The sequence below is a fragment of the Cydia pomonella genome, chromosome 22 (assembly GCF_033807575.1).
Source record: "Cydia pomonella isolate Wapato2018A chromosome 22, ilCydPomo1, whole genome shotgun sequence".
NCBI lineage: Eukaryota > Metazoa > Arthropoda > Insecta > Lepidoptera > Tortricidae > Cydia > Cydia pomonella.
Window position 1 is genome coordinate 11,872,467 of NC_084724.1, and position 15,680 is coordinate 11,888,146.

General features: G+C 35.2%; 1 protein-coding gene across 1 annotated transcript in view; it reads right to left on the bottom strand.

The window, feature by feature from the left end:
* The window catches only part of LOC133530438 (microtubule-actin cross-linking factor 1, isoforms 1/2/3/4/5-like), a 164,446-nt gene that overhangs the window by 89,184 nt on the left and 59,582 nt on the right, over positions 1–15,680 (bottom strand). The window contains exons 24-25 of the mRNA XM_061868349.1: positions 15,248–15,331; positions 13,564–13,833 (exon numbers count right to left, since the gene is read on the bottom strand). Of these exons, the coding sequence (XP_061724333.1) occupies positions 13,564–13,833; positions 15,248–15,331 (354 nt within the window). The remainder of the gene's footprint in view (positions 1–13,563; positions 13,834–15,247; positions 15,332–15,680) is intronic.

Below are 15,680 nucleotides of genomic sequence, written 5' to 3' on the forward strand. Positions count from 1 at the left end.
ATTACTAGGTCGTTAATTACCATCATTTTAATTGTGTATTGAGCTAGCTTTATTACAAGTAGGGTTTGGATAAAACAGCTGTTCGACAACTTTTGAGGTTAGGATGGTGACTGGCTGATTCGATTGGGAAAATGCGTGGAAATCGTGCGCGCGCACCTCGCCGCGCCGGTGCGGTGACCGCTTAATCTTGACACTCTGACATCGTTTTGAAAACAAAATCGCATTATGTAAAAGTGGGTGGATTGCATAACATACGGCGTAGTTACCTATCATTTACTTTATTTAAGGGTTAAATTGAGATCACTCAAAATGTCGCATGTTGGTGTTGACATTGGGTCGTGATGTCGAATAGCGAGAACATGTAATTCGAAAGTTAGCAGACCGCGATTGTGAAAACACGAGGCCCTTCAAAAACAACATGACAGTAGAGTCAAATGAAAGACGTTACGTATCTTTTGACAGCTGCAAGAACCGAGCTTATTCGAAGTTGACGTCTTTCACAAAGTCTCTCGTACTACTAATGCTAATACTAATCGAAAGTATATTAAAAAATAATTTATGCTACTTAGGACTTAAAAGTTTATGAGTTTGGTTATATTCGCTTCGGATATTTACGGTAGACGTAAAATTGCTAAAAATACGATAAATTTATGGCTTTTTAAAATTAACGATGGGTAATTTGAATATATATTAGCGGTCATTTTACTATCACTTCAAAAGCGTATGGCTTTATAGCATAAACAGAGACTAGACGTATATGTAGTAACGCGAGAGGGTTATGAGTTATGACATATAGTAATCGCTATATTTAGATCAATGATCCAACGGCGGCATTCTTCCAAACTGCGGATATGATGAAGTGGCTGGTATGCGTGAATATCAACTCATTCGCACCATAATTCCAATGGTTCCGATTTCTGAGTTTAAATACTTGGATTCGAGTACACAAGTGATATATTAACCTACAAATTACATAACATAAACATAACGTAGAAAACCTGCTACTGATTAACAGGCATGTAAACATATTCTCACAAATTGTTGTTGAACATTAGTAAACAATGAGGCGTGAGTTGTTGGCTCAACTACAGCTATTTATCCACTTCTTGTAATGTTCATGTAAAATGACTACAAGTCCACAATAGAAAAGCAAAAGGAAATGTGACTTTCCGTCATTTAGGGCTAGGTTAATTAGTGTGTATGTGTGTGTGTCCGATTTTTTTTATTTCAATAGTTTAAAAATGCTTTTAATTTGATTCGAACTCGATACAAAATAATAACATTATAATAACATTAGAATATCTAGTGACTCTGTGAGCTGTATACCTCGCGGTAAGCTTCATATGCTTAAAAAAAATACTTCATATATATATATATATTATATAGATAGACCCTACTGGCACTTAAGTCGAAAAGCAAAAACGAAACAACACAAAAATTCTATGTAACTACTTAACCTGCTCACAAAATTTCACGAAAATCGATTGAGAAATGCGACCTGCAGAGGAGAACAACCAGACATACGAAAGCATTTTTGCCCAAGCTGAAATAGAGACCTTCGTTAACGTATGATCAATAATTGCTAAACAAACGTAATTATTCCGCAAAGCTAAAATGTTGCAATCGCATGTATATTCCAGGAAACTGCGTTCAAATCGGACAAAAAATATGAGATTAAGTGCGATAGCCAAAATGAAGAAAACTTCGAGAGCGAACAAGGAATGATGTCACCAAATAAATTTACAACAATATTGGAATAACAAACCAAACTGCAGCTATAATATAAATTGTCTTTGGCAGTCATTCAAAAAACCCTAAATGAGGTCAGCGACCCAGATGTGTTCCGCAGTGGGTTGTTAATCAAAAGGGAACCCGTTGCGTTAGCGCATATAATATCGCCCACTTAAATAATAATGTGACCGATTTTCAAACAGATTTATTTTTATTTGCTATCCTATCTCTATTGATTTACGATCGAATTCCCAATGCACATCTTTGACATCAGGAGCTTAGTGATGTCATCCCTAGAATAGCCTCGCGAAAATACGCAGTAGGGTCCAAACGCAACAATAATAATCTCCAAATGTCGTTCTATATACTCAAGATTTTATGACAACAATTTTAAAATGCCATGGATAATTCTAGAGAGCGTGACCACATGTGATTTTAAAATGATTGTTTGTTTTAATTAAAGACAAAAAAGTATTGTATTATGCGAGTTATAATCTCTATTTACGACTGTAAACAGGTTTGTATGTTAAAAATTAATTGTAAAGTTTGAAGAGACACCAACGTATGTCTAACAGGTATTTCTATATCTAGTGACAAATTAAGGAAGCAAAATAAAACCAAAACTAAAAGCAAAAAATACCAAAATCACTTGGCGCGACCGAGACCTTGGATAAGATCTGAGCAATTTAATTACACCCCGCACAACTTCAAAAAAATGACTAACTGCAACCTTGATACCTTAATTTAGGCAATAAAAGTTAGTGCAACATTTGTTATTGCCATTTATGAGATGTTTAACCTTCAAAGTAACCGCTCGCAATATACATGAACAAAAACAATTAATTTAAACAACAAACTTAAGGTTAGGGAAAACGGAAATGTGTTGACTTAGATTAAGTAGACACACATGCACTTAGAAGTACAAACATAAATGTTATTTTATTAATTATAAGTGAGATAGATATATTATTTAAAAACTCACAGAACGGCAAAGACATGTAAAGAGGTCCATTACAACATATCGAAACTAGTGGAAAACGAATGAAAACAAAAGCACGCCGATATTTAAGATGCGTTGCGGAAAAATCAACATAACTCTTATATACAAAAGCATAAGATCGATCTAAGCCCGAAAAGAGTTTTAAGGGCAGCAAATTAAAGCAATGTCATATGGCAGTGAGTAAAAATAGTAACGTGAACGCATTCTGTAGTGCGATCGTTGCCAAATCGTTACCTGGGACTAGATGAGTTCCAAACACTACAAAGGTTTGAGAACAATATCAGTTCTATTAACGTTATCATAAGATTTAAATCAGAAACAGCCATAAATGTTGAGGAAGCGGAGCTCGTTGCATATAACTTAAATTTAAATATTATGCCGCAAATGTAAGGACATTATTTGGAAAAGAGCTGATACTTTTCTAACTGCTGGATCGATTTCTATCAAACATAGCTAAGAACCACCGCCAGGAAACACGTAAAAAACCGAATTGAGATCGGTCCATCTGTCGGAGAGCTACGATGCCACAGACACACATTGGCGTTAAACATATAACACCCCTATTTTTGCGTCAGGGTTAAACAGGGCTGGATCGTATTTATGTCCAGTCTCTTCTTGTTCTAAATGTAAAATTCCTCATATTTAATAACTAGGCGAAAGCGTGAAGTTTTCCAAGATTGCAGTTAATCATGCATTGACGCGTTTTCCCCGGTGGTTTCGCAACAATAAACTCTTGATTTTATCTCTGTATGTACGTGTGAAAAGCGTATCCTTTCTTCATCACATGGTACATTGATTAGCCATGTTTTTCTAGCATCTAACAAGTTTTCTATTACAGATATGTATACACCGTAGTAAATTAAAATATAGTACATTGCTCAAAATAACTAAAGGCATGTCGAATAAAAGTAAATTTACAAGCAGGATCAAAAGTTAGTGGTGTTAAATTTTCCGAATACACAATGCACGTCTCGTCTCAGCCCCGGTCATTATTAATGCAGCACTGCGGCAATGTGCTTTCGTCCACTTTTGTAAATGCGGCTACGACCACATTAGTTCGACGTGCCGACGCTTATTGTGCATTTAATTTAACACAATCAGGTAACAAACAACGAATGATCGATTAAGTCTGATTTTATGTCTATACCGGTAATTGAAAGCTGTTGTTAATTATCCTTAAGAGCAAGACTTATTGTATGAGCATTGTTTTTTTATACAACCTCCGAATTAAAACATATTTTCCAAAATTTCTAACATGAACGTTCCAAGGATCTGTCAACGGCCAGACGAAGAAAAAAAACAATGAACAACAAACACGTTTCCGGCATGTATTTGGTTTCGTTTTGCTGAAACTAGCTGTGATGTCACGGTGCGCCATGATCTAATCTAAGGTTTTTAAGTGAGTTGTTAAACTTTTCGACTGTAGATAAGTTTGCTCATTATGTTAGTATGTAACAACATTATGATATCACTTTCTTGTTAAGCTAAGATAGTATTAATAAGTAATAATACTACTACTTAAGATCATTTATCTAGTTATTACACTCTCAATGTCAATATATTTTTCATAATCAGAATAGAAGAATCCTACAGTAGCTTGTTGCATTAATACCATAATTGTTTTCTAAGAAATCAATAAAGTTATCATTCGGCATTGTGTTATCTCGTAATAATAACAAAAAGCTATCGTAATAATGTTAGCTATCGAATTTTATTCCGAGCATAAACCTTATCAGGTACTCGTATCCAAACAAGACGGCATGTTGCAGCCCGCATTGTCTTGCTGTCGCAAACCGGTAAATATGTTAATTCCAAACGCAAAGTTTTACAGTAGGAGCTATAAAAACGAGAATTGATGTTTAAAAAAAAAGAAGGTTTTCAATTTAAATCTCGTTCCAACAAACCGCAAAATTGCGTTTTAGCAAAAAGTAGTTTTACTTTAAACGTGCTTTTCCTCGTATCTGAAACGCCGGTCGAAAATGTTTGACTTTCGTAACCATAAATCTTAAATTCCCTGACATCCATTACTCAATTCGGAAAGATTTAAAGTTAACATTTAACGAATAATTATTCGCTTGTACACCAATCCGGCTTGTAGATCTATCTTCGAGTGTTATCTGACTGATAGCACATGTACGAGTATGTTATGTTTATTTATATACAATGTCGGATAATCTGCGTGACGTATCAAGTTATCAAATGTATTAAAATATACTTAAGTAATATTTAAGCCGGTCTCTAAATTACAGAAAGTCTAAACTTGTAAAGTCAAGGTTTCTGATAAAAACCCTTGACAAAGAAACGTAAACATATTTGAAACAACACAGCATTTTTTTAACTTCATCCATAGACAACCTTTCAACACAACACCAAAAATACTGGCACTCAAACACTCATTAACTCTTCGAAATTCGTAAACGTAAAATTCGTTCGTCGCTCGTGAAGCGGTTTAGTTTGCGCCGAGCGTCGGTCGCCTGCCGTCGTTCGCGCACTACTAACACTAGCACGCGTCATCGTATCGAATTTGCTATCAGTTCGAATGAATGATTCGATGCAGTGTCCTTTGACACGTCATTGTAAGAGTTGCTGTTGAATTTCAAAGTCATTCTTGAAGGATTATTATTATTTAGGGCCTGTTCTGTTTCACAGTTGAGCATAGGCCTCTTCCGTTTTTTCCATTCCTCCCGGTTTTGTGCAGTCTTAAAAGGATAAAATAAAATATATCAACAGAGGACTGCTCGCCAAAATATGCGCTGTTAAAGAGTCTCATTCTGGTCATCTTCAGCAGTTCCACTTCATGAAATGGTACTGTTTTAGATTAAAATGCTATCGTTATATGTATGCCTATAAGATTTGAGCAGTTCCCTGGATTCCTCATGGATCCCATTTTGACAAAATCGCGACCAACTAGGGACTGTATACATTCAAACAAAAAAATATTTTTCCTAATCGGTTGAGAAATGACGGAGGGTAACATACATACAAAAAAATACGGTCGAATTGATAACCTTCTCCTTTCTTCAAGTCGGTTAAAAAGGAGTTCTGCTCCCCGTTTTGAGCGGGGCGTCATGAAGGATAGTTACATTGTCTTTTGTATGTATTTGTACCTACAATTACATTACAAACATATTATCTTTATTTCGCATGTGATATCGAGTCATTCGAGTCCCTGACATTTGGTCTAATCTTACCGAATCAAATTGCTATAGATTATTTAAAGCCATAACTGGCTATCCCCGTTTACTGTTTAGTATTCGATTTAAACGAGTAATCTGCAAACCTTGACACCATGACCATGCCGATTGATGTCGCCTTACGTCACCCAAGTAATAACAACACTGACTCTCGTGAATTCCACACGTACTTGATACATGGCCGTTTTTGGCGAGAGGTGAAACGACTCTTTGTATGCGGATGGTATATCGAGGAAAAACCTTGAGAGTTAACTCATGATTTAGATTATTCAGTAAATATACTGCCGTCACATAAAATTGTTAAATTAACCATTCAAGCTTAATTTTGTCGGCCTTGGATAACGGATGCGTTAGGGCACGACACTACTTCACCGTTCCAAATTTGAACGTACCAATCATTCTAAATTCAAAATTAAAAGTCTAAACTATAATGTTGACATTGTTTATATTCAGATTTTTTTAGAGCGTTGGCGCTAATAGACAATTTTTTTCCTTGTCTGTCATCAGCGCATAAGGACAAAAAGTAGAGCAAAAACCTAATCACAAAAACCCCTTCGCCCATTCATTGAGTTTCGTGACCGACGTCCATCGATGCGGTATTTTGGCAGGTTCAAAGCCCGTTCACGGATGGCAGTCACGCAAATACATTCTGCCGTCAAAAATGCAGCAGCACTTCAACTTAACTGCAACTATTTGCTGATAGATCACTATAGTAAGTTGAATTATGAGAGTTCTGGCAAAGTTGAATTACTAGTAAAGTTTGGTTTTCGTTAAATCGCCGAATTAATTAATCGCGTAGCTGGAATAATATGCTAGAATTTAGTAAGCTAGAACTTTTTCGCACTTAAGACTAGTTAAGTACCTACTAGCCGGCGGAATAACATTTTTAACTTGCTAGCTTCCAAGTAAAATGACGTCATTATGAGTAATTATATTAACGAATTCTATAGGAACGTTCGCAGTAATTTAAAATTGGAGTCGGCACTTCGGATTCTCATTTAATTACTTTGTACGATAAAGTATTAAACATTTTCATCAATACAAACAACACGCCCGAGACATTAAAGATGCAAGTACTTAATCCGTCTGGTTGCTCAGACTTGTCACGCCTATTATGTCCTATTTAAGTGGGTCCAATGATATGATCGTAATAGGAACTTAAAATGATCTCATTGAAATATTTCATCTCCGCCCAAATGTGAGTTCAAAATAGGGTTCCCAACCGTACTATATTATATAGTATTGTACTATATTTTGGCTCTCTGTACTATATACTGTTGAAAAAATATATAGTACGCTAAAATACTATATTTCCGACATCCTTCTAATTTGTTCAAGATCGATTATCAATTTAATTCTAATCAAATAAAATTATTTCAAGTATGAAGACAAAATGGCGTGAGGAATGCAACAGGGCTGACTCATTTTATTAAAAATTAGACATTACTAAAAAGTGCACAAAGTTCAATAAAAAATATAAATTTAAACTTTAAATAAATTTTGTTATTAAAAAGATTTTTTTTTTTACTCTTTATTATTACTGGGCGTATGAGATGACGAGTGAGCAGTTTTACATAATATATATGACTAACTGATGGCATGATAGCTGGAGACTAGGAATAGGATGAATTTGACAACAGAGAGTAGTCTACATAAAAGGAATAGTTAAGAGGCCGTTATCGATTTTAGTCGCAATTCATAGATTTAGTCCATGAAATTGTACAACTTCTGTTAACTATTAGAAATAACAAGTACAAAATGAGTACAATTTCAACGACTAAATCTATCAATTTTACATTTTTTCTCTAAAATCGTTACCATAACTAATCTTACCAGAGTGCTAGTAAGTATGATTAAACGTATATTACACTTATGTTAAGCATTTTATCTAAAAGTACTATATTTGTTGAAATGTACTATATTTTTAATGCCTTATTCTGGAAAATACTATATTCCACCAAAAAATAGTTGGCAACCCTAGTTCAAAAGTAAAGACGTAATTCATTAATGTTTCAGTATGTAAAAAAGTTATTCAAGATCAAAACAGGGGCAATATGGCGTCATAAAAAAACCGGTTCCATTTACAGTATTAAATTAGCACCATACGAATGACAACGATTTAACTATACCAGTTCACGTAATGTCTAAATATAGTTTACCTTATAACAGTTGAGATATGTGTGGGTCAGAGTGTGACCTAATACGTTCAGTGTATAACAATACTACATTTTAATAAAATCCAAGGCAGGCAAAGATAAGTACGATTCAGGTTATTCCATCTGATCAACCAATTAAAATGTTTCTAGGGTAATACTTCTAAAATATTAAATTCACTCAGATGAATGAGAAGTTGTAATAGATATTTCCCGTCTAATTATGATGTAACCCTGTTAGCTCTCGTTTGTTAATTCCTTTTGCGGTATCATGCAAAGGTGTTTGATCTATCTACTAATTCAATATAGCTACCGATTGTTGTCTTTGCTCAAGGTGTAAGCCTTACTAAATCAATCTTATCCCTTGTAAAATCAAGCGTGCTGAACTTGAACTTAAATTGTGTTCCGAAAATATTTGGCCTCCGCTTAAATAATTGTATCAGGATACATTTTAATGCCGTTATTTATATACGCATGTCAAATCTAACAAGCCGCTGATACTCGTTTGTCCCTATCTCTGTCATTTTGACAGTGTTTAATAAAGAATTCAAGTCGTTGACTCCAACCATCTAAATAACCGGACAAAAACCGTTATAGATTAAACCACTAAGTGCCACTTGCAGAATCCCACAAAACCGTTAACCCAGTGTCAAATTGTACTGATAACCATGGTAACTCCAGGTTTAACCGGTTAACCCCGGGTTAGTGAGATGGTGCAAGTGGCCCTAAGAGTAGCACTAAAGCAAAACAATTTATCTCGTATCTCGATTCCTTCTTGATAAACCGCATTATCATGAAATTTTCATTCGTAAAATATGACTATTATAATAGTTATTTACGATAAGAGTAAGTACGCCGCTACTCCACTATTTTAAGATGCCTCTTCAAAGCATTGCAATTATCATTCAATATTATAAATTGAAGTTTAAGAGCCGTTTGCAGCTGTATTAATGTAATCCAGATGTATAATTGACGTATTAAGCTCCAGGTTTTATTTTATTGGTATCATTCAATTATTTCGAGGCGATATGGTCAGTATCAAAGATGGTCAGGTAGTCAAAACAAAATAAAGTCTATTAAAATTAGTTATGTATGAAGACATGGTCGGGAACTAATCTTGAACTAATCTAAATTCAGGACATTGAGTCGTCCCTTTTCACTTATACCGAAGTCCAATAGAAAAAGCAAATACTGTAAAAAAATATGTCAGCTTTTGTTGGCATTTGACATCTAACCTAATATTATTAACTAACACATATTTTTAGAAAAAAATTATACAAATAAAATATTTAAATATATACATTGTTGATAAGATCATGTTTGTCCTCAAACAGTGCGTGATTATGCAGTATTGAAGGTAAATCGGTTTGTTTACATTATTAGCAATTTTTCTTGGACTTCACTTTAGGCCCGGTTGCACTAATTACACTTCACGTACTGATCAACGTTAATAAGTGCTGAACTATAAAACTTCTCATACAACAAAATTTAGCGAACGTTTTAACGATGACAGATAGTTCGGTGCAACCGACCCTTAATCTGCTAGTTAGAGACAAATTATATATGCCATCCATAATACATAAACGCGATTATTTTAGCTAGATAATCCCTGACTTCAATAACATCACATCACCCAGTTGGACAAAACATGCCTGTTTACACAGGCGGATATGTTTTAGGTTTAAAAGCCAAACAGTCTTTATTCAACTGCCATATAAAGGCGCTGCCCACGGCATGAGCTCAGACGGTGGGTGGACGATAAATGGAGGCTTTATCGAGACTTTAATTGCATGGCGTAAATAAATAGAAGGCTAGGTTTTTACAATTACTTCAATGTGTGGGATTTTGCATATTTGGCACTTTAAATCTAACTTGTGGCTACCAATTATGGCTTGGTAGCAGACATAGATGGAATTATTGGAAAGATACAAATTTTGAATTGTTTCCGTATGTTAGCTGGTAGAATTGACTTTTAAATGATTAACATTTAATAACGTTGATTTCGATTTGATTTGGTTCGACGTTTTACAGTTAGTACTTAGTATTTTCCTCGCGTTGGTGCGGTAAAAAAAATTGTGTATCACGCGGTGGCAAAATTCGTTAACCTCCGTGTCTTGAAACTCTCGCAACGCTCAAGATTCACTTTCCGAACCACTCGCTAAGCTCGTGGTTTAATGTTGGAATCTTTCGATAGCTCGGGTATCAATATTGGCACGAGCGGTTAAACAAAAAGCGGCCAAGTGCGAGTCGGACTCGCCCATGAAGGGTTCCGTACCATTTATGACGTATTAAAAAAACTACTTACTAGATCTGGTTCAAACCAATTTTCGTTGGAAGTTTGCATGGTAATGTATATCATATATTTTTTTTAGATTTTTCATTCCGTTATTTTAGAAGTTACAGGGGGGGGGGACACACTTTTTTTCACTTTGGAAGTGTCTCTCGCGCAAACTATTCAGTTTAGAAAAAAATGATATTAGAAACCTAAATATCATTTTTGAAGACCTATCCTTAGATACCCCACACGTATGGGTTTGATGAAAAAAAAATTTATTTTAAATTTTTATGACGTATTAAAAAAAAAACTACTTACTAGATCTCGTTCGAACCAATTTTCGGTGGAAGTTTGCATGGCAATGTATATCATATATTTTTTTTAGATTTTTCATTCTGTTATTTTAGAAGTTACGGGGGGGGGGGGGGGGACACACTTTTTACCACTTTGGAAGTGTCTCTCGCGCAAACTATTCAGTTTAGAAAAAAATGATATTAGAAACCTCAGTATCATTTTTAAAGACCTATCCATAGATATCCCACACGTATGGGTTTGATGAAAAAAGATTTTTTGAGTTTCAGTTCTAAGTATGGGGAACCTCCAAAATTTATTGTTTTTTTTTCTATTTTTGTGTAAACATCATAATGCGGTTCATAGAATACATCTACTTATCAAGTTTGAACAGTATAGCTTTTATAGTTTCGGAAAAAAGTGGCTGTGACAGAATCGGACAGACAGACGGACATGACGAATCTATAAGGGTTCCGTTTTTTGCCATTTGGCTACGGAACCCTAAAAACGTTGTTCGTTATTGTTAGTATATGGATTTTTTCAAAATGGCAGAACCATCCATTTATTTAGTTTAAAGTTATACTCGCGAGGTTTCTAGCTGACAGAGCTAATAGTAGTAGTACCACAACAGACAAAACTATCGGATCATCTGTAAACTTTGTTGCTATCACTTATTTATGTACGACAGTTAGTCGCCTTACATATGTGATAGTCAAGTAGGTATTATGGCAGAAAATTCGGCGGAGTATGAGTAATTTTCAATGCAGCGAATGCATTATCCGTGTGGCGACCTTCACACTGCCACATTTCATAACAATGTGCTCGGAATTGCGCACCGTTTTACACCGCTAGGTAATAAACTACTCACTTTTATTGTACAATACGACCGTCCTAAGAGCATAGGTTGGGGGTCCAGTTCCTACTATTATTACGAGTTATATAGAGACTATGCAACGTTAAACTCGTACGGTGAATAATAAACAGTTTTTAGTCAATAAAAATATTTTTGATACAAACTTTTGTCGCTGACTGTACTTTTCTTTCAACGGGTAACTAATACTCATCGAGATAATTCTTACAAACTCAAACACAATTCAGTTGCGTTGTTTTATCACACCGTTCCCACGGTCACCTCCTGTGTCGTTCATCAGATCAGCTCGAGGGTACCATAATTGAATTGTCTCCCAACTTCCATGTATGTAAGGTTCAGCGCAATCGAATAATGGGAAGTGGGTCTAATTTAGATTGTAAGATTTGACCCGAACATACATACATAAATTGCAAGTTAAAATCTTTGCTAACAAAATAATGAACCGGTTAAAGATTGATTAAAATAGACATCACAACCTAAGGACTAGCGGTGTCTCCCAACACAGGCAACAAATTGCTTACTAAGAGGCATCATCCCTTAGATCAAAAACATTGTGATTATGAAATAAAGTATTTTTTTGTATAACGCAAAAAGGGTTTAAAAACACAACAAAACACGAGTTTCCTTCACATACACAAGTTTCTTACGGCTATGATAATAATAACAGACCTCTTAATGGAAATATGAAAAGCATGTAAAAACGAAATGTCGTTAAGGCGCCTATCTTGATCTTGGCATTAGCCGGTCCTCCTCGAGGCCAACTAATGACATAATGTGGTGACATCACTGTCGTGAATTATACGTAAACACGCGAACGTTGCTCGCACGTGGAATCACTTAAATAAAATAATAGGCGTGTCAGGAATTTAGAGAATATATCGCGTAAAGCCAAATCTAATCTTCGTTTCGGTCAACTTATTATTAAATCTATGAGTATATTTTTTTTACTTCCTCAAAATTTAACGAACTTTCATAACAGTTTAATGTCAAAGTCGATATTAAATATTTTTAATCTTTTCATAAGAAAGTAATTTAGTAGAGAATATGACTGCAATGATCTGCGGCCAGAGAGCAGCACTAGCACATATTCTAAACCATAGAGTAACTCATACATACTATGCCTTAAATAGTTTTTTTTTGAGAAGTTTTCACTGTGACAATGATGCATGAAGGCGGCTTGTTTACAGAGGCCTACCGCGGAACGCGAAAATCAAAACTTCGTTATCTGCCTCTTTATCGCTCGAATACGCGAGAGTGATAGAGAGGCAGTTAACGATATTTCGATTTTCGTGTTTCGCGGTAAGCCGTTTTGAGAAATATCCCCTATTTGTTCTTAGAGTATGACGTGAAGTATTGAACTTGTTTATTTAATTAATTGTATAATGTAATTGTATTTAATTGTACATTTCAATTGTTTTTCAACTCAATTCAATTTCAACTTTTTGATTGATATTTCAGTTTGGATCGCGTGCTCAGAACATTTCCGCTTCCTATTTATTGAAACGACCTTGAAAGTGGACGTTAAACATGACACAACCAGTGTCAGGGCGGTCATATATATAGAACAATAACTCGATTACTCAATAAATGACTTAATTTTTAATTGGTGCAATTGGCACTGCAATAAAATGTAGTGCTTTATAGTCATTCAACATTCAACCTAAACGTTGTGTGAAATATATCAGAGTATTCCTAAATCTAGTTGAAGTCCTAAAAAACTACTCAGTTTTCGAAAATTCTGAAATAGCTTAAGAATTTATAAGGCAGAGGGACTATATTTCTCGCCCGACTTTGAACTTTATTTCGAAGTGAAAGTTAATATATTTTAACCCTTTATGCCTTATAAAGGGTTAAAATATGGTATTTAAAAAAAAACTATTGCTAAATATATACATATTCCAGTTTCAAATAATTTCCAGAATTTTCGAAAACAAAGAAAATGGTCGACCCATTGCCCATTGACGAGTAGCTTTCACCACTTAGAAGCCGAAAATATGGCATCACATACTCGTCAATGCCTCCAAATGTGCAAAAAAAAAAACACTTACCAATGTGACAATGTCTCCAGGGTTGGCGGCGGCGATCCTCCTCAATCTTTCATAGAGCATGTCCAACAATCTTTGGTGCTTGGCGTTCAGGTCATCCAGTTCCCTGGCTACGTTCTCCGCTCCGCTCTGCTCGGGCAGGGGCTTGTTCCTGCTGCGGTGTCTCTCGGCCTGGTCGAGCTCGGCCTGCCGCTTCACTTGTTTCATGTCGAGCGAGGGGTGCACCTCGTCGCACAGCCATTCGGCGTAACGCTGGCATCTCGATGAGTGGATCTAAGTCGAGTTAGGATCGAAGCAGGTTATTTTAGGTTAGTTAGTTGGTTGCTCTTTTTTGAAATAATGCTTCTTTTATATATTCTGTTGACGTTTTCAGTAATTATTAAATTAAAATACCTCGTTTAGGGATTTTGAAAAAAGAGCAATCAGCTGCTTTGTTATAATTAAGCATTAAATATTAGAAAATCGATTCTCATGACATTCGTTTCGCCATTCATACAATACCTACTTTCGGAATGATTTATATATGTTGTGAGACATAAGAGTCGTTCGTACTTCACGCAAAACTGGCACATTTCTTTCAAACGTCATACTTTCATAATCTATATTTATAGTTAATTTGTTCAGTTTCAAGATATCCCAGGAGAATATCATGCTGGGAGACAGTCAAAGCTTTAACTTATCTTTTTTAAGCGTGCAACACCGAAACACTTTACTTTTCATACCCATTTCTCGTGCAATAACACCCCAAGAAATCACCAAAGCAAAAAAGAAACAATTTTTTTTTACTAAATGCAACATTACAATGATAGACCCAAACAATGCATGCAAAGGTAGTCATCTGAGATCATTGACCTCAATTACAGACGACTAGACAAATATAATTATGAGCTCTTGTTCATAATACTTTTAATGTAAAAGAAGGTCTTACTAAAATGGGTATGTACAAAATTTGAATCACAAATGTAGAATGTTCAAGACGGTGCGTAATATAATTGTTTGCTAATTCTATTTCGCTTAGTCACAATGCGATTTCAGATGAGCAGTAATAAAGTGCTGGTTCCATCATATTTCATCCACACATCACACATACGTGTTAATGTTAATAAGTTGCACACACTTTAATCACAAAAGGCGTGGAGCGTTATTTTATAAGCGCAAAAGCACCCACTGGAATGATCCCATGCGTTACAATTATAACTACGGATTTAAGACTACGGAAAAAAATCACTCCAGGGGTATGTACGGCCAAAGCGGACGTGCGTCTAAAAGTAAAGGTGCGACGATTCATAGACAAAAGACGAAGAGACCCAATAGAGAAGAAGACGAAACGTCTAAGCGAAAACGAGGAACGAGGAAAGGTGGTGATGAAATGCTGAACTATTTCATATCTTCCATCCAACGACAATCATAAACAACCCTCACTCTATATACATGAGGGATAATTAACACCATAAAATAATTGTAAGAAAATCTGACGAATTTAAATGGTCAAATTTTCTTGTCATACAATCAAAAACAAAATAACGTACAAAAAAAACAAATGAATCGACATCCCTGAGTGATTATCAGTTATTTTGTTTTTAAAAACATGTTGATTCGAAAAACAAGTTTCAAATTGCGAACCAGTCCGTAAACAGGTCACAGATTTAGTAAATTCTGTAGTGTGTTTTAGTGTTCTGTGATTTACCTTCGCCTCTCTTATGAATCTGCCACCGTCAACGTTAACCTTCTCTATCTTTGGCGTTCGCTCCACAACACTGGTCAGTAGATTCTGTAATCGGAACCACAAGACACCCAGAAATGAATATTTTTAGTAAATAAGGTACACACGTGCGAAAATCAACCTTGTTTTGTGCCAGATAAGATATAGTTTAGGTTTATAGGTTGAACAACATGCAAATTTATCGAGTATTTTATTTAAAACCAATACTTAGTCAATATATAATTAGTAGGTATGTATATTTTTTATTTCTTTGAAGTTAATATATTTGTGCATGCAATTACTTTGAATTAGGACCTGTAAGTGGTAATCCACATTCAGCCCACGTCTCCAGTTTATGTCAGTAACCACATGCTTTTTGGTTATAATAACTGGTTTATATGTATGACCAACTTGAAGA